The sequence below is a fragment of the Aricia agestis genome, chromosome 14, assembly GCF_905147365.1.
Source record: "Aricia agestis chromosome 14, ilAriAges1.1, whole genome shotgun sequence".
Taxonomy (NCBI): Eukaryota; Metazoa; Arthropoda; class Insecta; order Lepidoptera; family Lycaenidae; genus Aricia; species Aricia agestis.
In genome coordinates, this window is record NC_056419.1 from 12,589,043 (window position 1) to 12,614,871 (window position 25,829).

The 25,829-nt window shown below is 37.4% G+C and overlaps 1 protein-coding gene across 1 annotated transcript; it reads right to left on the bottom strand.

The window, feature by feature from the left end:
* Positions 1-16,099: 16,099 nt before the first annotated feature.
* Positions 16,100-21,023, bottom strand: LOC121733523 (cAMP-dependent protein kinase catalytic subunit 1). Its single transcript, XM_042123793.1, has one exon. It carries the CDS (start codon positions 20,703-20,705, stop codon positions 19,644-19,646), a length of 1,062 nt encoding a protein of 353 aa, XP_041979727.1. The 5' UTR covers positions 20,706-21,023; the 3' UTR covers positions 16,100-19,643.
* Between the last annotated feature and the right edge of the window lie 4,806 nt (positions 21,024-25,829).

Genomic DNA, 25,829 nt, shown 5'->3' on the forward strand with positions numbered 1-25,829 from the left:
TCCAAGAAGGCTGCAGAGCAGTACTTTTTATATTCAAAAGCGGTATTTATGCCATTTACAATCCTGTGTACTTGTTCTGTAGTTCCGTGGGCTTCTCTAAATCCAAATTGGTGTAGTGGTATTATTTGTGAGTGCTCTATTTTCTTCTATTCTGCTATTAAAAAGGTATGAGTTCCTTTTTAATAGCAGAATTTCTAGAACTTTAGATGGTATTGGTAGTAGGCTAATAGGACGGTAGGATGTCACATTTTCTGGTTCCTTTCCAGGTTTAAGAATTAGAATTATTTCGGCTGCTTTCCACTGCTCTGGGACGAACTCAAGTCTCAAGATAGCGTTAAACAGTTGTGTGAGAAAAGTTATGCCAACCTCAGGAAGCTCTTTCATAACTTTTGCTGTTATAAAGTCATATCCTGGGGCTTTGTTTAGTTTGAGCTTGCGTATAGCTTGGCGAACTTCACTTTTAGAGAATGGCTGAAGTAGATCTGTATGATGGTTTGTCTGCGACTGTGCCTCCATAACTTCTTTTTTTTTTTGATGAACCAAGATCAGCATTAGGTGTGAAAATGCGAGATAGGTGTTCAGCAAATAATCTTTGTTTTGTCAGCGTTAGTTTTTGCCTATTCCCCGTTTTCTTTACGCAATGGTGATTGGAATATTATTGGCTTTTTTAAGGCTTTAATGGCTTTCCAGAGAGAATAATCTGTGGCTGGAGTGGCGTCTAGTTTTTTTAAGTAATTTTCAATTTTTTCGTCTCTGATTGTTTTTAATACGTGCTTTAATTTCTTTACCAATTGATTGTAGGTACTTTTGTGAACCGAGTGTCTAGATTGCTGCCACGTTTTTCTAGCTTGCCTCTTTTCTTGTATTAGGTCTTTTATTATTTGGGGATAGGTAGGTATGTATTCAGCTTTTTGGAGTTGCTGCCCAAGCTGCGGCTTGGACGCATTTATTAAAGTTTTCGACAGCAATTGATATGTCGCTTTCGGTTTTAAGCGGTATTTGAGTATCCATATTATCATTTATGTATTTTCTAAATTGGTTCCAATCAGTCTTTTTTGTGTGCAATTTGCAGGAAGTTGCTACTTTGATGGGGTCGTTTGACAATTCAGTTATGATTGCTGTGTGGTCGGATGATAGGTCGAAGCAAGAATTACAAGTTATAGCCGAAGCTGGGAGACATTTAGTTACAAAGTAGTCTACTAAGTCTGGTTTCATTTTGGTATTTGTAGGCCAGTATGTTGGAGTTTAAGTTGGTGGACAGTCTTACACAGTTCACGGCCTTTTGGGTTGACAGTTCTGGAACCCCAATCGGTATGCTTGGAGTTATAATCGCCTCCAGCGATGAATTTGTTGCCGAGTGTTTTGAAAAAGGTTGTGAAGTTTTCACATTTAATGTTGTGCTTCGGAGGAATGTACAAAGCCATTTTTGTACTCTAGAATATACTACAGTTGGTTTTCAAAAAAATGGATTTCACTGTCGTAAACCTTATGTTATAAAGAACAAAATTGCATTATTAACTCAAAACAAGATTTTATGTGGAATGGAACACCAATGCAATGCTTAACAGCAGCCCTATAATAACACTTCTTAACGCGAGCGAAGCCGCGGGCAAAAGCTCGTGATTGATAATTATGATATGAAGGGGCATTATTAGTATTTAAAACCTTTTTGTAAAATACCAGGTAGTGAATAATAAAAATCGCATAGTTGCTAAATTAGCTAGCGCTATCACTTGTCTGATAAGAGCCGAGATAGGAGGCTGCGTGATAACAGATAACATCAATTTCTTTTCAGTGTCACACGCAAGAGAAATACAATGTAGCGGCAAAGGTATGCTCATTTGGAGGTGCTCCCTCACCGGCAGCATTCGTGATTCGCTTCACGCTTATAATGTAACGTTACAGAGTCGAGCATTACAATGCGCACCTTGTAATGATACAAAACCGAGCATTACAAATAACAATGCGCACCTTGTACCTAATGATACAGTATGTAATATCAACTGGTAACCCTCAGTTTAAATAGAAGTTTTTGCTTGTAACATCAACTAGCTATGGAATGCTCAAAGTCGAATCTTACATTACACGCGACTGCTCGTCAGTCAGGGAGATAGTATTGTAATGTAATGGTCAAAGTTGAATCTTTAATGTTACATTACACGTGTAATGTAATGCTCAAAAGCGAATCTTAATATAATGTTACATTACAACTCAAGTGAATGCTCGCGGTGAGGTACTTTACGGTAAGTTAGCTCTAGGCATCTGCTGCAGCAATGCTGACCTAGGCAATGAGTCGAAAATTCGATCAGACAAAAACCAACCAGACAAAATATTATAATCCACAGGATAGATTGCAATATTAACTACTACTATATTTAGATCAGCTATACTCAACCTGCGGCCCGCCGCGCCGGGACTTTATCAGTGACCCGCGTGATGTTTAACCATTTGAAGAGGATTCCACACCGCCCTTTTTTCCATACAAACGTTGTACCCTGTTTCCTCCCTGGATAATGCTAGTAGAGTTATAATTTTTTTCCTGAATATCTACGGCCACTGATACAATGTCCCTATGTTTTCTTTTTTTTCATAATTTAATTATTAAATAAGATATTGTTACGGTACATGGTATACGGACACGTGGTGCGCAAGTACATACTCGAACCTTCTAAAAAGGTCCAATGTTTGTTTACGTGTTTACCCTTTATTTGTTAGCGTGTTTGAATTTAGACCTTATGACTGAGTCCATAAGGTCTAAATTAAATTCAACTTACTGCACTTATCGCAAGGACGGCAGTTTTATTGTGGTACATGCCCGAGCCGCCTAGAAATTTCCCACGGTTGTTTACTTGTTTACGTGAATCGGGAAATTTCTGGAATTCGTCTCGCCATATAAAAAGAGCCGCAGGCAGGTCCGGCAAGTCAGTTCAATCTGAGCGATCATCAAGGCGATTTCGGAGTGATCAATAGTGAGTGAACCAGTGAAACCTGCGACTTGGCTACGACCTAGGACAGTGATAGTGCTTAGTGATTGGACCTAGTGATTAGTGTTCGGACTTAGTGCTAAGTGTTGTGACCTAGTGTTTAGTGCAGTGTTAATAAAGTCTTCAAGAGAGTCACCAGGTCTTTCTCTCCAAATCCTCGAACCCTAGCACGTAACAACTGGTGTCAGAAGTGCGATTTGGAGATGCCATTGACTCCGAGAGAGGACTTCAAGGGGAGTGTCAGGACAAGGGCGCAGCGAGCTGCTGCCATTGACTCCGAGAGAGGAGTTGCGGAGGCCACACCCACTGGGGACCAAGCTCCGCCCGCTGAGGGACAGGCCCCACCCACTGGCCCCGCCCACATGGCTCCGCCCACTGGCCACGCCCACCAGGCTCCGCCCACTTTGGCTGAAGCCACGCCCGCTGGCTCCACCCACCGGGACACGCCCACTGGCCACGCCCCTCAGGCTCCGCCCACTTTGGGCATGGCCACGCCCACTGGTTCCGCCCACCGGGACACGCCCACTGGCCACGCCCCTCAGGCTCCGCCCACTTTGGGCATGGGCACGCCCACTGGTTCCGCCCACCAGGCCACGCCCACTCAGGCCACGCCCACTAGCTCCGCCCACCGAGCTCCGTCTGCTCAACCCCTGCCTACTGGCTCCAGCCACCATGCATCGCCCGTAGCTTCTGCGGCCCCTCAAGTGGCTCCCCAATTACAAAGCCTAATTGAGTTAATTCAGGCTCTGCAAGAATCACAAGACCGCAAGTTCGGCGCTTTGCAGGAGTCTCAAAAAGCTGAAAGTCAGGCGTTGAAAGATTCTCAAAGGGCAATGATGGAGTCACAAGAACGCAAGCTCGGTGCTGAAATCAGAGCGATTCGAGAATCACAAGAGCAACAAAAAGACCTCCAAGAAAAAGCCCTTGGAGCTATAAAGGATGTCAGTGACACGGTGGTTAAGCTTCGAAAAGATGTCGACGTAATGGACGAACGAGTTACGGGGTTAGGAGTGGATATGGAAAATGTGAAAACTGGCCTCACAGAACTACAGAAGTGGAAAGTGCGCGTGGAAACCACAGGAATCGCGACGTCTAGTGGAACTTCCGTAGTGGTACAAGGACCAAGAGTTAAAGTGCCACCATACGACGGTACTACTTCTTGGAACGCTTATCGTCAGCAATTCCAGACGGTTGCTTCTGCCAATGGATGGAATGATGAACAATGCCTGACCGCTCTCACAGTTGCGCTCAGAGGGCAAGCTTTGTCGGTCCTAGAAGCGCATACAGGAAATGGGTTTAAAGACCTGATGGAGGCACTTGAATCCAGATACGGGGAGCGACACCTGGAGCACGTGTTCCGTGCCCAACTGCGTGACAGAGTCCAACGCCCAGGAGAAGGACTACAACAATGGGCGTTGGAAATAGAAAAACTGGTCAAGAAGGCACACCCAGGAGCCGATTCCAAAATGATCGACACGAACATTGTGCAAGCATTTGTCGACGGAATCAGGGACCTAGAGGTCAGAGCTGCAGTGAGGCTACGTCACCACACCTCGCTTAAGGAAGCATTGGCGCATGCTTTAGAGGTCGAGGCTGTTCGGCGTGACATACGGCAGACATATAAGATCCGCGAGGTCTCTGAGGAAGTCAAGGAGGTTAAGGCTCCTACGAAGAGAAGTTCTGGAGCCATGTGCTACAAGTGCGGCGAGAGGGGCCATCTTCAGCTTAACTGCCCGCAGAAAGAGACCCAAATGGCAAGGATGAAAATGCTCGAGGAACGTCTGGAACAAATGGAGGAATTGAAGAAGCAAGCGGTTTCGTCCCCTACCCGGAATTACGGGGAACGAATAGAATCCAGAACTAAGGGGCGAGTACTGGATGACGCGGAGAAAGCCCCGGTAACTGTTACCTCCCAGGCACGGAGCGGAACAAAGAGAACAAGTAATTTGGGGCACATGGAGAATGAAGCTATGAGAAAGGCTCAAGAAAAAGATGACGACCTTCGGCACATCATCACATGGAAGAAACGGGGTGACATAAAACCAATCTGGAGTGAGGTTGCACCCACTGGCGCTGTCACTAAGGCGTACTGGGAGCAATGGGACAGTCTGATACTTCAGGACGGACTACTCTACCGGAAATGGCAGAAGGCTAACGGCAGAGAGTTCTATTTTCAGATAATTGTCCCAAGGGCAAGAGTACCAGATGTTCTCCGCGAGATACATGAGGGCGTATCAGGGAGTCATCTAGGCGTCAAGAGGATGCTAAGGAAAGTGCGAGAACGATTCTTCTGGTTGCATTGGAGAGATGATGTGCAGGATTGGTGCCACAGATGTATTACTTGCGCTGCTGTAAAGGGACCACAGACCAGGAGTAGTCGTAGGAACCGTCTGGCGCGTTACCATGGCAGTAACAATGATGCTCGGGACGAGCATCTCTAAGAGGGGAGTAGTGTTACGGTACATGGTATACGGACACGTGGTGCGCAAGTACATACTCGAACCTTCTAAAAAGGTCCAATGTTTGTTTACGTGTTTACCCTTTATTTGTTAGCGTGTTTGAATTTAGACCTTATGACTGAGTCCATAAGGTCTAAATTAAATTCAACTTACTGCACTTATCGCAAGGACGGCAGTTTTATTGTGGTACATGCCCGAGCCGCCTAGAAATTTCCCACGGTTGTTTACTTGTTTACGTGAATCGGGAAATTTCTGGAATTCGTCTCGCCATATAAAAAGAGCCGCAGGCAGGTCCGGCAAGTCAGTTCAATCTGAGCGATCATCAAGGCGATTTCGGAGTGATCAATAGTGAGTGAACCAGTGAAACCTGCGACTTGGCTACGACCTAGGACAGTGATAGTGCTTAGTGATTGGACCTAGTGATTAGTGTTCGGACTTAGTGCTAAGTGTTGTGACCTAGTGTTTAGTGCAGTGTTAATAAAGTCTTCAAGAGAGTCACCAGGTCTTTCTCTCCAAATCCTCGAACCCTAGCACGTAACAATATGAACGTTCAAAAACCCAAAAAAATGGCCAGATTTTCCGCTGTGTTCAAACGTCCAGAAAACAGATTTGGCTAGATTATACAAAAAAAGCAAAACATAGGAACACAGCTCAAGCCTTTTTTTAATCTTTAATGAAGAAAGTACTTAAATCGGTTAAGTTTTGGAGAAGGAATCAGGGGACAACGAATCGTTGATTTTCTGGATTTTCTGCAGTTGTCTCTATCGCGTTCTGCGGTATAGGCTTGAGGTAAGGGAGACAGCTATAGATATTACACGTACTTTTTTTCATTTCTCTAGCCCCTGTTGTATCCTTTTAAAATTCAAACCCACCGGCTAAATAGTGCAGCTGTGTGTGCAGGTGTGAGGAACGTCATTTTAACCCTAAAAGTGCGAACCATCAATGTTTGTGGCCCGTATAAATAAGGTTGAGAATTACTGATTTAGATCATAGTAATTTTACGAAGCTATAACCATTACCTTTACTTAACTATAATCTTATCAGGAAAACATGTCAATGTTTCCCTGTTAATAATTATTTATCTAAACATGTAAAATATCTTTCATATTCTAGAATCTACACAGGTATCCTACATTATCTGTAAAATCGTTTTAAATTCAAATAGCTTTGCCGCCATGAAATTTCAATTCCGTGCCTCGACCAAAGAGGCACTAGATTCGATCGAAAGGAAACTTGAAAACGCGTTTGAATTTAGAATGCGGAAGCAAAGAATATCTTTAACCTATCTTCGATTCTGTAATACTGCTTTCTACTAGAATGACACCTAGAAAAAACGAAGAACAAAATTTAACTGAATATAATATTATTTTACTCTTCGATCGCAGATTCCAGGAAATGCTTTTGTATTCTATTGTTGTCGCGATCACCGGTGCTCTTATGGGGCTTGAAGAATTATTAATATTATTGGAAATAAGATGAGTCAAGCTAAGCGCCAAGGCACAAAGTACGGAATACGGACCACGTCCAACTTCGTTAAGTCAATTTCGACAACTTTTTGACTTTTGAAATGGGTAAGAATGGGTTGCTGTTTTGATATATTTTGCTATATTGATATAACACCTTTAACATTTAGGCCGAAATTTTCAAGAGAAGGATGCGTTCAATTAGACCTACTTAGCTCTAATCAAGACGGTAGAGTATGCGATGTTATACCTAGAATTATACTCGTATTACGCCCGTATAGAAGCTGTAATTATAATAGCTATGTGAAATGGTATTAAGGTGTCAGTGATAAGGGAGACGAGTGTTATCACAGCCGTCGCCAGCAATTATCACCTCTAACACGGTGCGCTACGGGCGATAATTGCCCGAACACGCCCAGGGGCACATGCCCTTGTCGTGAATGTAAATTTTCAATGTTGAGTTGAATGCTCGTTTTCGAAGATTGTTATCGAAAACATTATGTGGGAAATGAGAAAACGACAGTCTTATTGATTAAACGAAGACGCTGTTACCCATTTACTAAATAAAAAATATTTACTTACTTAGCGAAAAAGTATAACTCTTACCTCTTTACTAAATACATATAAAAAATATTTACTTAGCGAAAAAGTAAAAAGAGTACCTATGCTTGTCTTTGTCTCACATACTGGAAAAGTCTTGACAGAAGATAGCGAACTTCCTTGGAGGATAAACAAAATTAGGAAGCAGATTATTTGTTGGTTGATCTATAAAATCAATTAGGTACGGATTTTTGGGCAAAGCATAGTATAGAGTATAGACTATAGAACTACTTGCTACTTATGTTATGACGACATTTATGCGGAAAATTCGTTAAATAATTTTTCCACACCTTATAAATCAACGAAAAACATTATTCATTTTAGGAATTAATTTTGTACCCACCCTCATAACTTATCTACCTTGTGTCATCTGCAAGCAACCTGAATCTTTTGGAGTCCTATTCAATTTAGAAATTAGGCATTTTGTTTTACCATCGGAAAAGGTAGAACTTGCGAGTCACATTTCTCTTATTTGTTACCATGTTCGAGGTCAATACTCACGGACTGGAGCAATAGGAGCTATTGTAAAAATCCCATTCACTGTAGTACAAATTCCAAGGCCTTTTTAAACCATGCATCAGTCATTTTGCATGAATTACAGGTAAGTAGGCCTTTTCTACAGACGATTTCTATAGATAAGGCAGTCCAGTGTTTCTTTGTATTGGCTGCCTTGGTACACCCACATATTTTATTACTGCTTTATTTACATATTTTACATGGAAATTGAGTTCACCAGGCTCAGTTTCAGCCATTGAAAATTCTGATAAACTTCACTTACTTAGGTTGGGTTGCACCAACTAACTTTAACTAGAAGTAACTGTAACTTTAACTATAACTTTAACTACAATGCAAAATGTCAAATCTTTGGTTAAAGTTAAAAATGGACGCCATCAAAACGCCATATTTAACTATAACCATAGAGCTCGACAAGGTTTTATATGCACGTGGCGAAAAAAGGAACTAACGCTGTCATCTACACTAACGCCATTTTTGACAGTTCTCCTTTACCAGAAGCGCCCCCGCCAACGTTCATTTATAACCTTATTGGACCAGCTGTCATCTGTCAATTTCTCCGGTCAAAGGTTAAAGTTAAAGCTAAATTTAGCCTTAACTATAACTTTAACCTTAACTTTAACTTTAACCACGCCTCTGGTGCAACCCACCCTTACTTGTAAAAATACTAACTTCAGTATACTCTGATCCAAAGTCCTGAGAAGGAATGTCCAATTACTTTATGGAAGGTCTACAGACGTCATATCCATGGCGTCACTGCGAACTTGGAAGAAAATAGCTTGATCGATTCGCTGAAGTATGTCGCAATCAATTATCGCATATGAATCGCCTACTTGCTGAACCCACACACTTAGTTCCATACTTTCAAGGCTTGGGCCGTACCACGAAACCGTTTTGAGACCCAAACAATCGTACGAGAATGTCACGTCCTACTCTGACAAACGAGAAATTACGTTGTTAGAGCAGGACGCGGCATTCTCATCCGATTGTTTAACTGTTTCGTAGTAGGCCTACTGGTTCCTCGCCACTTCGTGTTTAATGAGAAATTGCTCGAATATCTGGCTAAGTATAGCCAGCTGAACAAATGTTTTGGCTGCTAAGTACTGATTATTATTTGTCTTATTGAAATAATAATGGTTTTATTATGGTTTGTCGGCAGACTCAAGGTTACGAAGTAGGTGAGTATTTAAAATTTAAATGCTGAGGAATCGCCTCGGCGCCTCTCAACTCTTCTGATTGCTAACACGTCGAATTTACGAGTCAACTTAGCTTTGCTCTACCTTAACGTTAATTACAGCTTTATAAATAAAGCCTGGTTGTGGGTCTGTTTTACGACTTACGATTGCTAGTAGTGTCCGACCGAATATTTATTTATAATATTATAATATTTTTGGCCGAAGCCGAAGCCGAAGGTTTATAAATCTTAATCGCTCGACTCTCAGTACCTAATTAATTTTTAATCGACTTAAAAAAAGGAGGTTATCAATTCGACGCATATGTATGTAATATTTCCAGAACTGCCTGTAATCTGTATCAGCGTCTGAACAAATGTGCCAAATTACAAGTGTATGTATGTATGTTTTTATGTTTGTGTTCGCGTATTTCTGGAACTAACATTCCGATTTCAGTAAGTAAATCTTTTTTTGTTGTACTAGGTATTGTTCAACTTGAAGAATAGTGCAAGTTTCATAAAAATCGGTTCAGTAGTTTTGGAGATACGGATTTTTAATCCTCAGTTACGTATAATTTTGAGGTCGGTTTTATCTTTTTTAAATACAGTTATGTTCAATATGTTTATAAGCTACAATTAATTAAGTATTTCAAAACTTCAATATTGAAGGTTTACCTAATACATTGACTGTCTCATAGAGAAGTTGATTTAGAGATGGTAATAAAAGTTTGTGATTTCGTGATTTATTTATTAACTACTTAATAATTTGTGGACTACAAATAATTAATTAAGTTTAAGGAATAATTCAAATGTGTAGTTCGAAAACGGATGAGAATTCGGAAAAAGTGTATAAAATCAAAATTATAGAGAACTTAATAAGTTTTTTTTTATCGTAGAATGTTTTTTGCTACAATGCATAGTTTTTTAGTTATTAGCCAAAAACCTAAAATTGAGACTTTGTCACTCTCCCCTCACTCCAGCTCACCTCCTAGACTTCAGGACTTTTAGTATGTTTTGTCCCTAAGCACCCTGAATAAGTTCCAGCAGAAATCTCTTAGGTTCCCGCTCACGCATTCTACAAGTTCTACTTTATTGACTGAACTATTGTAAAAAAAAAATTCTTTATTATTTGACAAATTACAACAATTAGACCAATCAATCAGTCTTTGTTTTACTCGACTAGACCAAAACTAGAGTAATAAATAAAATAAACAAATACTAACTTCTTAATAAATAATTAAATGATTTATTAAGAAGTAACTACTAACTAGTGTTTGTTTATTGTATTTGACAGTGACTCCCAGTGGCCTCTGCATACAGGACCGATCCGTCGCTCTCTCACAACTCACTCAGTCTTTCGTTCAATTTCGAGTTTCGACGGTTGCTCGGACCTTTGGCAAAGCTTCGGCTTCGGCCGGGTTTTAGGCCGAAGCCGAAGGTTTCGCCGAAGGTGGATTTTTTGGCCGAAGGCGGCCGAAGCCGAAGCTTCGGTCGGACACTAATTGCTAGGTTATTTTAGTATAAAAATGTATTACATACCTAGACCGTCGGTCGGACTTACCTAGAGCTCTCATTGAGAAACTTTACAACACATATTTGCTGTTTAGTATAACTAAATAGGAAGTTTGTACACTGTTTTGACTTACAACGAGCAATATCGACATCTGATATCCTGCAATCCATTTGCAAAACGAAACGGCTTTGTTATTTCTTCACCGGCTCGCGTAAACATTGTCCATGGGCGGAAATAATTGCATTGCGTCTATGGAAAAACTGTTTACCAGACAACTATAGGGACCATATTATAGGGACCGTGCAGAGCGATGACACTGCCATTAGTGACGAGTGGCCGAAACTTTTACGAAAATTTTATTGACAAGCTCAAGTCAAGCTACGGAAAATTAAAGGATTTCTTGAGAAATTTGAGTGTTTTCAAGCAGTTTTGTATTCCCGGATGTTCTAATACATACAAGAAAAATAAAGGCAAATCGAACGATCTAAAATTTTACTATTTTCCTGCCAAAAGTATTCACATGCCATGGCTTATTGAAAAACGAAAGAAATGGATAAAAGCCGGTAACACATACGTAAGTACTTAAAAAGTTCCATGAATGTTATGTGTAGACTCGTAAAAACACTGAATTTTGTAGATTATAACCGTAAATTCATTTAGATGAACACAATATGAACCTAACCTATAACCGTTGCTTCTTTCAGTAAACATCCAAACTGGCTTCCAAGTTCCATCTAAATTTTACATACCTAGATGCACCGCTCATTTAATTGGCCAAGATCGGAAAATCCTGTACACCCGGCATATAATATAAGTACAATATTTCCTGGAGAAGAAAATAAAAAAAAACTCTTTTAAAAAAGAATTTCAAAGACATCAACTAGAATGCAATAAGCTGCATCAAAAGTAAGGATAATTTGGAGAAGTCCTGCCAGGAATTCAACACTGAGGAACATAATATAATATAATAGTACTCCGTAATAGTGTTTATCTTGAACCATCTTGTCAAAGTGTTGGTTCTCAAAAGGATGATTCTTCAAGTAGGAAAACTATTAATAGTGCAGTCTTTGTGTGTTATTTAAAGAATACTTATACTTATAGTGTTTGCATTGATGAGGTACACTAGTTAAAAATAGTGACAGACAAAAGTTGTAAAGATGGTATCGAGCGAATCGCAGAAGGTTGATGAAATAAAAGCATTTATTTTAGTGAACTTGTTTTATTTTATTAATCCACAAGCATTTTCAGTAATTATTATAAGTATTTTTGCATCTTCATTATTTTATTGCAATATTTATCAAGTTTTTACTTTCTATGCTGATGGATGCTTCATGCTACTAATTACTTTTTCAGATGTTTTCTTAGATAACTTGATAAGCTTTAAACATTTTTATTCACGCTTTCGTTCTTTGTTTACGGTTAGAAACTCATCCATACTCAATATTATAAATGCGAAAGTGTAGACGTCTGTTAGCACTTCACGCCCAAACCGCTGAACCAATTTTGCTGAAATTTGGTATGGATTTACTTTGAGCCCGGGGAAAGGACATAGGATACTTTTTATTCCGGGAAAATGTACGGTTCTCGCGCGATAAATGATTTTTGGCGCAACGGAATTGCGCGCGTCATCTAGTCTTTTACTTTAATCCTTCGATCGCGGATTCTTGGAAATCTGTTGTTGTTCTCGCGGCCGCATGTGGCAACTTGGGAGTGTAAGTATTAAATCATTTTATAGTCTAAAACATATAAAAAACACTTATAAACTAGCCGGGGTGAAAGAGAATGCGAAGCCAAAGTCACTCACAAGTTACTTCTTTTACTCGCATCGTGTCGCTGCTGTCGAATTACGACGCCCTCTATAGTTTCTGCACGGTCCCTATAGGATATTATGTCCCAGTATGGTCGTCCTATTTGGATACGGGGTTGAATAAGTAATTAAATCAAATGTATCCAACCCATCTAATTAAATCTCCTTTTTGATAAATAATCATAATGACACGGGTACTCGGACATTTAATTATAATGTTATAACATAAAACGTTCAATTTATGCAAATAAGCAAACCACCTCGATATTGTGAGAAAAATCATCTAGGTATTCTCATAAAAACAAGGAGGAATTTCCTCGATATTTCTTCGGTTCATTAGCTATCCCATCCCTGTTTACTGAGAAAATTACATCAAAGCTCCTTTGAAAAAATGACCGATGATGAAACGGTTATTTCTAGAAAACGTATGTTTAGATATAAATTAGGAAAGCAGTATAACTGTCTTTAGCGACCGGACGCACAAAACACGGGTATTTTTAGGCATTAGCAAAATATTTCGCGCAATGTTTGTGAGCGTCGTTTATCATCGCACCACGCCTCGTGTCAAACGAAGAGCGCCTCTTTATCGTAATTACTTGTGTATTTATAAACATTCGTTTTCACGATCAATCAAAACAAGAGAAAGAACAATGGATATAAATTATAAACTGGGCTCGGATACCGGAGTCCGGACCCCTTTCTCAGAAGATTTGTCTTCATGGCACAAACTCTACCTGGTCTGGTCAATTATAGCTACTTATAACAAAATTTTAATCAAATTAAAATTTCTGAATTGTTTTCAGAATGTCCTACATGGTGCCTACCCAGGGTTGCCAACTTTTCTAGCCGCCATAACCGGACAACAAATTAAATTATAATATTTACCTACTTAATACAGTTTATTGCGCCATAGGAAAAAAAAATACAAACTTGTTGCACCCACCTAACTGTAGAACAGTTTGTTCATCTAGTCACGAAATCACGAAAATAGTCAAATCGAAAAAAAATTAAATAAGTACTAATTAAAGTTTTATTATAGATGTATCAACATAATAAATACGGTAAGTACATATAAGATATCGCCGCGTCGCCGGCGAATTAGCAATGTCGCGGTGACCGGACAAATTGCAGCCGGTCGGAAGTTAGTGACTGACCCCAACAATTTCTTCTAAAACCCAACAGTCCGGTCGAAAACCGGACGGTTGGGAACCCTGTGCCTACCACCGGTTCGGGAACTAACCCGGAGAGAAGAACCGGCGTAAGAAACTCGCACGGGGCTCATTTTTTCCATCTTTTTCAAAATAAATTTTAAAATTTTGCAACTTTATACTATATTGACGATTTACATAAATATTCATTGAAATAATTAGGTTACATCTCTAAGTTAATATTATGTCGTTGTAAGGTTTGTCCTCTTTCTATGATGTATAAACTATATGAGGAATTATGTCTTGTAATAACTTTCTTTTTACTTATACCTACTTAAAATTGATCTAAAAAAATTAAAACGGGGAATATGTAGTTAATGAAATTATCTATCTATTGTCGTGTGTCTCAAATAAACGTAATTTGTAAATACTAGGGAGATGCTGAAAGTATGCTTCAATTTTAATAAATTGGTATTACTTTGGAAGCTAATATTATCATGAGTAAGTATAATACTTAAACAAAAATAGAAAATTTAAAACGAAGAAAGTAAAGTTGATATACTGAAGATTATTGCTGTATTTTTATTATAACTTTATTAATTAATTATGAGTTAATAGGCTCTAATTTCTAAATACGGTAAATTAAGGAATCTCCGTAGGGGAAATGCCTTAAATACATTTTTGTAATTCACATTCAGTTAAGTATATAAGATAAAATAATTACTGAATGGCCTTCAAGATTAGTATGTCAAAATATACATTGAAACACTGTTACTTAAAAGTTCATTGCTTGAAATTTAACACAGCGCGATAGAACCTCTGAAAAAATGCTACTAAATAAATAAATAAATAAAAAGATTTAAGGATAAGGGGAAAGATAAGTATTAAGTTCTTGGGAGTTGGGAGATCGAAATACTTGACCTGACATAAATGTTCAGTTGCAAGCACAGAAATATTTCTGTGGTTGCAAGTTTAAAAGTCTATACAAATGATTACATAAACGTTCTAAATTAGCTCAGACTGACGGATTACTGTGATGTTTGAGTGACCTTCAGTGTAATAGACGCGGGTCGCGGATGCTTCGTATGTACAGCTGTGCATCTGCCCTATAAACTAAAGAGACGCAATGCATCCACAAGTCCATACTAATAATATTATTATAATCCATACTTCTGTACTATCCATACCTACTTCCATACTAATATTATATTTATGCGAAAATGTGTCTGTCTGTCTGTTACCTCTTCACGCCCAAGCCGCTGAATCGATTTGGCTGAAATTTGGTATGGATATACTTTGAGCCCCGGGAAAGAGCATAGGATACTTTTTATCCCGTAAAAATGTACGGTTCCCGCGCGATAACCCAATTTTGGCGCAACGGAGTCGCGGGCGTCATCTACTGCTTCATACAAATGAAGCTACATTATGTAATTTGTGTGGACACGAAATGAATGTTGAAACGACTCAAACAAGTACTTAATGCTGAAAATGTCTCGTCTTTTACGTAAGTTTGTCTCGGTCGCTCAGTATAAAGTAAGCAGAAGCAAATTTTAGGAATAATTATGCTATGCGTTACTAATTTATTTATTTACTAATTATAATATTAAGGTGACTGGGAAAAAGGCTAAAGCTATACGTCATGTGCTCTATTATATTAATTAACATCTGAAGCAATTAGCCTAGAATGCCCCATACCATACATTATCTGTCAAACTCTTATTAAATTGATGGTTAATCATAATTAAATGTCTCTACGGCGGTTAAAGACATAAGCTGTAACCTCGCACCACTGAGCGATTGATTTTATCAAATTCACACAATAATTACGAAAACAAATAATGTAATTAAACAATAGCAAGACGTTTACGACTTATTGTACAAATTCATTGTGAATCTATCACACAATAAAACTTGCCAGAATCTTAATTTACATCAACGACATATTCAGCGGCAGAATGTACAAAACTGAAAAGCTATTTGCCCGTTTATTTATATTCTAGAATCTAGACCGTCACTAGAGTATAAAAGAATTCTTTGGCAACAAGACGGTAGGAACAGGGCGCTTTATTAGGAAGCTACCGTTTAGCACTCTCCCAGCTCCCTTCATGTGTTGCCAAATATCAACAGTCCACTTATACCCCGCGTGCGTTAGCAATTGCTCGCAATAAAACTAGAGACGATGTTTAATAAAGTTTGTAAGGCTTGGTGCTACTAATATAATATTATATTCTGTGGTACGGCTTAATAGTCTTTATACTAACGCGAGATAGAGACAAAACCCAAGTCTAAAAATAAGTTGGTAGGTTATTGTTAAATTTTCAGCAAACTTTGAGATTTCCTGGTAGATATATTTTGATCTACCGAGAAATCTCTCCGAATTAATTCCGTAAAGAGAATGTCCGAACATGCACATAATTTGAGAGCTCAAAATCAAACAAATATTCACTGTTACATCAATATTTTAATTTCATCGTAATTTTATGGAAGATCAATACATGGTGACAAATAATTATGAAAATTAACTGACTTTTTACACTTGAACTTCTCCATGCTATAGGCACTCGATATAATAATAGATCTAGACGTGAACAATATTTTATAATACGCACAGATATAAAAAGACTGCTCACAAGTACACGTACCGTCACACTAATGTTATAATATCTAAAACGGTTTAAAAAAATGTCTGAATCCATGTTAGTGAGCATATGAAGCACATGTGGAATGAAAATTCGACCTATAATAATAAAGCGGGTATCACTAGAATACCGGGGAACACCATTACTCTAAGTTATATACAGTAATAGTCACGACACAAGAGGGACTGCAGGCATACCCACTCGACCCTTCCTCTACCACAGTTGGGATCAGACTAATTTGTTCAGACGTGTGGTGGTTGGAGGGTTACGCTAGAAGACACTTAAGGTTCATTCTGTGAGAAGTGTTTTAGAGCACATAATATCAGGTTTCTCACAAGACACAAGAACAGAAACAAGAATGTCAAGTACATAGATGAGATTTGCTATTCTAAATGTTTCTGCCTCTTTCGTAGATTCTCACAATGAATTAACCCTAAGTTTATTTCACATCATACACCTGCAATATCTACTTGAATCTAATAAGTGCTTACACATATCACCAACATTATGAACATGTTCTATTCATTTCATTTTTATGTGGAAAGTGTGTACAATTCACACAATCGTCTCTACATATATTGTGTGAAATCATTGTAAAAAACTTTTTAGGTTGCACGCCTCTCTCATTCTGATTTTCTTATTTCATTGCTGTCGTAATTAATACAACAAACAAATTAGCTTTTATTAAAGAACAATTGCTACAATTGTTCTTTAATAAAAGCAGAGCCTCTACTAATCCAGCTCTAATGCTTTTTTTCCTCAACCATCAGCCTTTATGCTTTCTGTTTTTATTCGCATTTGATAACATAGAAAACCAGTTATTAATTAACAGTTGGTCCATTAATGTGTTGAAGGACGAAAAACAATGAATTGACTCGTATTGACAGCTGACCACATAAAAATGAAAATCACTTTCTTGTTAAATACTTTGCTAAGATACATTACAGTTATATATTGGTTCACATTAACATGATACAATTTGATAATGAATACTAAAAGCAAAGTTGAAAATCTTGACAACAATGTCTTTACCATGAATGCGAAAAAAATTGCGTCACATCTCAAATTAAATATTAGAAATTGAAGAAGTTACAATTGTTGATGAGTTTGGGTTTGTCCAGATTTTAATATATGTATTTGTATTTGGATGATGTTATACAAATTCATCTTATTATCAACTGTTCTGTTTTAAACTCTTACTTTCTACTCGGCAGCACAAGAGCATCTGCATAGACAATCCACCGAACATCGAGATGAGAAATCCTAGACAACTTACACATACAAACAAATGCAGACTTCAAATGATTTTGTACTTAATTAGCGTCCTACAATATTAAATCATAGAAATGGTGCATGGACTTAATACTGACATATAAAAATATCTTAAACTATTTCACAGTTTTGGTTCATGTATATATCACTAGTCCTGTTACAGTTTGATATAAAATGTTATTTACACAAATGAACCATGCAAGGAATTATGTAAACTCCTTATCATCAAATGTTAATGTCACACGGTCTACAAAATCCATCGCACACGAAAATTAGGTAAGAAGCATGATCAAATTTTACGAAGTGTACGAGAGTTAAAGACAAAAGTTGCTCACTCACACAGAGAACCCATACCGAAAAATATAACTTGGTAGGTTCACATGACAAGACATTGTTTTCAATTCCGTATAATATTAAATACACAAAGGTAACTTATTTTAGACTACATAATCTGTAATTGATTACGCATAAGACAAGCAATTTGGTCTGCTTCTAAATCTACATATTATGGACATTAGTCATATAAGTAATATATATTTAGAATAATTGCTAAGGAGCACAATTTGATATGATTTAGCCTCGTCCATCAATACATTAACAATGGATGTAACATTTCGATAAATTAAAACAAATTGACACAAGCGATTCTGAATTAAACATGTGCAAGAATACAAATGACCCTTTAATAAAAATTATTCTAATGACTATTATTTACCACAAACTCACAATTTATTACAATGTAAAATTTTCTACAAATATCTAGGTAGGTAGATTATTATTTGTACAGCCTGGTTTTAAAGTGCTAAATCTAAGAGCTAACTGCAGGTGAAACTGCCAGCATATTATAGTATCTTCGAAAGCAACCATTTTTCAGACTCATTGCTATTATCAATTTAAACAAGATAAACAGTAGTAGCACATAGAGTAAATGACAGTTTAGTTAGAGGCTGAGAAGTATATTACAAGACAGTTAATTTATTACTAATATTTTAAGTTATTGCTCTCAAAAATGGATTCTAGCAATAAGCATGAAATGGTCTATTGTACTATATTCAAAATTGGCTTATTACATAATGTGCCTAGTTTACCTCCACATCATTATTATACATCTACAAAACAAGGAACTATATAAATATTACACTTAAATCCAAAAAAATCCATACGTCAGATCACAAACGTAGGCAGAATTGCACAAATGAACTATAATAAATTAATCTCTGATTTAGTGATTACTTTTCTTAATTAAAATATCAATGATCTAACAAACATACTCTAAAAAACCAATAACAATGTCAAATCAAAAAATCAAAACCTTTCATTAAACTTACACTTATTGTATAATGTATATTAAATATAATATAAATCAACAACAATAATGATTTTTCACAGATGAATGAACTACTTATTTAGAATTTTTTTGGATTCTATATGAATATTTGCAAGCAAATATTTTTGGTGTGGTGTGTTTAAAATGACTTAACAATATTATAGCACATAATAATATAAAAGATCAAAAAGTTGTTACTCCATCTGCAATCTACGTAGACTTGCTCTAAATGCAATGAGGTGCATCTTGCAATGTTTTTTTTTCTAAAACCATGTATTGAACTGTCACAAACTAATTCCATGGTATAAAATAACAAAATCATCTGCACCGGCTTTAGATTACATCTTGATTAAATAATATTTCTGTGCACAATGCTAAGAAAATAGTCCTCTTGTAACAAGGAATTTTGTAACAAAATTATAGAAATTCTTTCTATCAATTTAGTTTGATACAAAGTAGATTGGAATCCATATTTTACCACATTATTTGCTATCATTAAATGTGTATTTGGTAATCACCTGAAAGGACACTAAGGAAAAACACCACTAAAGATTAGAACTTTGCTCTCTTTTCACCGTACCGTAATTCACCAGAATTGTCAGCTTTCGTGTGATTCAATGTCTATACACACCCTAAGCCTTTGGCGGAGATGCCTTCCATGACTTTCCATGACCACTGTCAAGGTAGATTAGCTAGTACAAAATACCTACTCACGGGAATGTCCGTACGCAGGCTCCAACAGTGCGCTCAGAACTCGGCGAACTCCTTCGCACATTTCTCAGTCGAGGAGATACGTAACGCCTCCTCCTCGTAATCATCGAAGTTACTCGTGTCCCCGGGGCCCTTGCAACGAGGAATGAAAGGTGCTTCGATCTTCTTTTGGAATACCGCTATCCAGTCGGTGCTGGCGAACCACTTGTGCCCTTTGATATCGTTCACACCCGCCTTCAGGTTGCCGTATCGTTTCGTCAAGTCGACTTGTAGTAAATTACGGAGGAGGTCCTTGAGGTCCGAACCGAAGTGTGAGGGGAAACGGACTTTTCCGGATACGATCTTCTCGTATATTTGAATGGGCTGGTCCGCGAAAAACGGCGGGTAGCCGGCCGCCATCTCATATACCAGCACGCCCAGCGCCCACCAGTCCACCGCCTTATTGTACCCTTTGGAGAGGATTATTTCGGGTGCCAGGTACTCGGGAGTTCCGCACAGGGTCCACGTACGTCCCTTCACTCGTTTCGCGAACCCGAAGTCGGTGACTTTAAGGTAGCCCTGCGAGTCTATCAATAGATTCTCGGGCTTCAGATCTCGATAGATAAGGTCTAGGTAGTGGAGGTATTCGAATGCGAGTACTATCTGCGCTGCATAGAACCTCGAATGGGGCTCGGAAAACCGGCCCACCTTCCGCAGATGGGAGAACATCTCCCCCCCGGGAACGTACTCTAACACCATGTACAGGTTCGAATTATCTTTAAAATGAAACTTAAGGCTTACGAGAAATGGAAAATTGATGGCTTGCAGGATACGCTTCTCGTTGAGCGTGTGCTCCACCTGTTTCAATTTTACAACTTTTTGCTTATCTAATATTTTCATGGCATAGTACTCTTTCGTCGGCTTATGTTGGACTATCATCACTCGGCCGAACGAGCCCGTGCCGAGCGTTTTGATCCGCTCGAAGTCGTTCAGTCCGGCGGTGTTGGTAGGATTCTTCTTCCATTTCTCCTCGAAGTCTTCTTTAGCCTGATCGAGAAACTCCTTGACGCTCTCGGCGGCATCCACCTTTTTGTTGGCGGTGGCAGCATTGTTGCCCATGGCGCACCCCACAAACTGTCCGGACACTCGATTCGCCTTATGTAAAGGCTACCGTTTCGTACTAATCGATGCCCGCCTGTAGGTCCACGTAAGAAAGGGGCAGGTCAACATAAACCGATTCGAAATAATGACATCCTCCACGATTAGAACACGTTCACGTCACAAATTACACTTATTTCGAGCACACATTTAACACTATGACATCAAAATTAGAGTTTTTCTAAATGTTTTATCACATTCACGAAAATAAAATGGCTTCCACAGCCAAACTCAATCGACAGAGCGAGGATCGAGCGAACGATTCGCTCACGGGTGGCGGTCAAGTATGTTAGTGTTGCCTACTAACACAATAAATTTCTACTGTTTATCGTTTTAATCTACTAAAAACGTCTAATTTGATGTTATTTATATTTTGTAGAATTGATCTATAACATGTACATTAATATAAAATAAAATAATTTGGCAGTTAATTAAATAATAAAAAATTAAATAGTAATAAAATACTATTTTTAAAATAAGCTACTTTTAAATAATAAACGTTTTTGAGATGAAAATATATGTTAGGGTTTTTGTTAAATGCCCAACTTTGAAGTATTCGGCCTGGGGTTTATCTTTTCATCTTTACCTTTCCCTAAATTCCCCTCAAAAAAACCTCAGAGTCCATTTTTTTAGACTCGCCTATCTCATAGCAAATGTATCTGCTAAATTGGATCATTCATATTCCTATTGACATTCCTATAATTATTTTTAATTACTCTCGAAATGAGAGGTATTATAACGTTAGCTAGTGTTTGGTTAGTATTTTGAAAAATATGCATAGAGGTGGTAATCGTTCTTTTTAACCGATTTCCAAAAAAGAGGAGGTTAAATGTTCGTCTGTATATTTTTAGTATAAGAGTAGTTAAATTCTAGCAGCTATGCGTACTATAAGAGCTAAATTCAAAGACTCATAATTTTTTATTTTTATTAAGACAACTACAACCTTAAAACTAATTATTTTAAGTACAAAATATAGTTAACTAAAAGGTAATTTACAGTTATCTACTTAAATATATCTAAATGGACTTAGACTTATTATAAACATTATAAGTTAAGGGTAAAGTTTAAATTCTTATATATATATATATATATATATATATATATATATATATATATATATATATATATATATATATATATATATATATATATATATATATATATATATATATTCTTATGATAAATAAAAACCACTAAAGATTCCCTATTTATTTTTATTATATTATATATCATAACTACATACTTTATAAAATCAGATACAGATAATAATTATTATATTAGTACTAACAATATTTTCAAAATAAACCAGTTTAATTATTTACTCCCATTAGATGCAATATTTTTTATTTTATCCATAAAAGATTTTTTGTTACCAAGAAAAATATCAACCTCAGAAAATATTTTATTATAAATTTAGGTTATTCTTTTAACAACAGCATTTTGCCCGTAAGATGTACGATGCGAAGACACAGCAAGCAGAGGGGTGTTCCTCGTGCGGTAAGCAGGTGTATTAAATGTTATTTGTGCTAACAAATCAGGGCTGTTTATACGCCCTCGCAGAATGTCAAAGAGCAGGCTCATATTCATAAGGGATCGTCTATCCTCAAGAGAAAGTAAGCCATATGTGCGGCAGTTATCAATATAGTTAGCAGGTTTATTTTTACTTTTAAAGTTTACTAATGACACGAACTTCTTTTGAATTCTTTCAATTCTGTTGATGTGGATAGCGTAATACGGCTGCCACACTTGACAGGTATACTCTAGTGTACTCCTAACTTTAAGACTTTGAACATCATTAAATGGCTTACAAGTTCTTAAAATAAATTCTAAATTTTTATAAGATTTACTTGTTATCTCATCTATGTGTTTAATCATATTCATTTTTGTATCAAACAAAACTCACAGATCCCTTACTTCTGAAACTCGTCTTATTGGAATATCATTAAATTTATAATTGTAAGATATAGGATTTATTTCACGACTAAAAGATCTGCACTGACATTTATTTACGTTAACGGAAATTTTATTAAGTTGGTAGTAATTGTATAATCTATTTAAATCATTTTATAATCTTTCACAATCATTAATGGACGTTATGTTTAAGAATATTTTTTTGTCGTCAGCGTACGACAAATGATACGCATGTAGTAAATATTTTGGGATATCGTAAATATACGCGTTATAAAAAAGTGGCCCTAAATGCGAACCTTGAGACACGCCTGAAGGCACCTGAATGTAGTCCGACTTGTATCCGCCCATGACTACCGCCTGAGAACGATTATATAAGTAGGAAGTTACCCATCGCAGGAGGTCTCCATGAATACCTAATTGCATCAATTTTTGTAAAAGTATGGTATGGTCCACTCGGTCAAAGGCTTTTTCAAAATCCGTGTAAACTACATCCACTTGACCATCTTTTTCCATTTGTTCTAAAACATAATTGGTGTGGATGGCCAAGTTAGATATAGTAGAACGGCCTCGAAGGAAACCATGTTGGGTGTCAGGTATACCTTTGATAATAGTCGGATATATATTTTCAAAAACAATTTTTTCCAATAATTTTGCCAGAGAATTTAATATAGAAATAGGCCGGTAGTTAGTGATCTCCGTTTTAGCCCCTTTTTTGAACACAGGTATTATGTGGGTTTTTTTTCCAAATTAAAGGAAACACACAATCCTTTAAAGAGCGCTGAAAATAAATAATAAAAATGTAAGATTTAAAAACTGTTTACAGTTTGTAACTTTTACCATTGTAAAAGTTCAAAATTCAAGATTACTTCACAATTTTTACAATTTACTTGGTTACTACAGTTGAGATTACATATGGCAAAATGTAATAATAATTTAATATAGCCCGTTATTTTTTTAAAGAAACAATATAAGTAGACAAAATGCAAAACTATAGAAAGTATAGGCAGTTGGCGGAACCATGTAATTTGATAACATTATGTCAAACTCATCCGACAAAATATTACAATTTACAGCTAACACTGAATTGACAAAATCCGACCAGATGACGTTGGATCGTCAACTGTTTATGAATCAATTTCTTCGATAGTACTAATAATAAATTATGCACATTATAGTACGTCTGTGCAGGTGACAGATAGGTCTGAGGTTTTTTCGACAGGAATCATGAATCTATTCACAAGTCAAAAAGTCAACCAACCAACGGCGCGGCGCCATTAAAATTATAAACTCCTGTCCAAAAATCTCAGAAACCGGGCATTTGGGTTGTAAATAGTCTGGAATAAACGTATTTTATTTTATTTTAATGTATTTATTTATTAGCATTTTAGCTGTAACAATATTTTTTTTTAATAACTGTAGTAGCTTAAGTTTAACCCGGCCAGAATATTCAATAGTATCAAAAGCCGTAGGTTGTGATGATATTAGTCGCCGCATGATCACCACCATTCAAAATGAACTTCTGCCTGCCATCTCCCACATTATAAACTTCTCCCTTGCTTTCTCAGTATTCCCAAATCTATGGCGCAAAGCCTTTGTTCGCCCGCTTCCGAAAATCCCCAACCCAACTGATCCTACTCATTTCCGTCCTATCTCCATCCTTCCTTTCCTATCAAGGTTCTCGAAGCCTGCGTTCACAAGCAGCTGTCCAGGTTTGTCTTCGGAAATAATTTGCTCTCCCCACTTCAATCGGGATTCAGACCTGGACATAGCACAACCTCTGCTCTGTTAAAAGTAACAGGTGATATCAGAGCTGGTTTCGAGAACTCTTTGATTACCATTTTAGTGCTGGTAGATTTCTCTAACGCATTTAATAATGTCGATCATGACATCCTACTGGCAGCACTCTCTGGACTTCCGATTTCGTCTGAAGTACTTACTTGGATTTCCTCTTATCTTCGTGGTCGTCAGCAGTCGGTACGCACGGAGAGCTCATCCTCTAAGTGGCAGAACCTTGACGCTGGCGTTCCACAAGGCGGTATTTTATCTCCACTACTTTTCTGTATTTTTATAAATCTGCTCACTAAAAGACTTCATATTGCGTATCATCTATATGCCGATGACCTGCAACTTTATATCCAGGCAGGATTGGAGCAGCTATCAGCAGCCATTGCGGAATTAAACCAGGTTTTAAGAGCAATAAAAGACTGGTGCAGTAACTTCGGATTATTAGTAAATCCCAGAAAATGCCAGGCAATTTTGTTAGGTAGCCCGAGATGCTTATGTAAAGTGAACATAGGCGCTCTTCCACCGGTTATCTACAACGGTTCTGTTATTACTTTTAGTACTAGCGTAAAAGACCTTGGTTTACATATTGATTCCTCTCTAACTTGGCAATCCCATATTTCTAATGTGTCAAGTAAAGTCACAAATACGCTACGATCCCTTTACCGTCTCAAAAATTTCCTTCCTACTCCGGTCAAGACTTTGCTGGTCCAGACCCTCATTTTTCCTATAATCGACTATGGTGACGTGTGCTGTTTAGATATTAATGCCGACAAACTCAACAAACTCGATCGATTCTTAAATAACTGTCTTCGATTCATATTCAACCTTCGGAAATACGATCACATTTCTTCGTACCGCTCTAAGCTGCACTGGTTCCCAGTACGCCAGCGCCGCTCCATGCGAGCGCTATATGTGGTATATTCTCTGCTGCATCATCCTAATACTCCTGAATATCTCGCCACTCATTTTCAATACCGTTGTAGGAGGCACGTTAAAAACATCCGATCCACTTCAAATCAGCTTTTAAGTTGTCCTTCCCATAAGTCAAGTTCCGTCCACTCTTCTTTTAATATCCAGGCTATTCTCCTCTGGAACGCTCTTCCTCCGGAAATCAGGATGTCAAAAACCAGAGACACTTTTAAGCGCAGAGTACATGACTTCTACTTGAAGCAGTTGGCGGACTCTTAGTTTTGATATTCTACAGTAAGTATATTCATATTTCATTATTCACATCTAATATAATTTAATACCCATAATATATTGGCAAATATTTTTACTATATTTATTGATGTAAGTATATAATATAGTATATTATATTTAAGTATATACTTAATATATTTATAGTCTTATTATTTATATATATTATGTTATATAATATCAGTGTATCTA

Excerpts from the sequence above, each read along its gene's own strand:
- LOC121733523 (XM_042123793.1), bottom strand. The coding sequence starts at position 20,705 with ATGGGCAACAATGCTGCCACCGCCAACAAAAAGGTGGATGCCGCCGAG.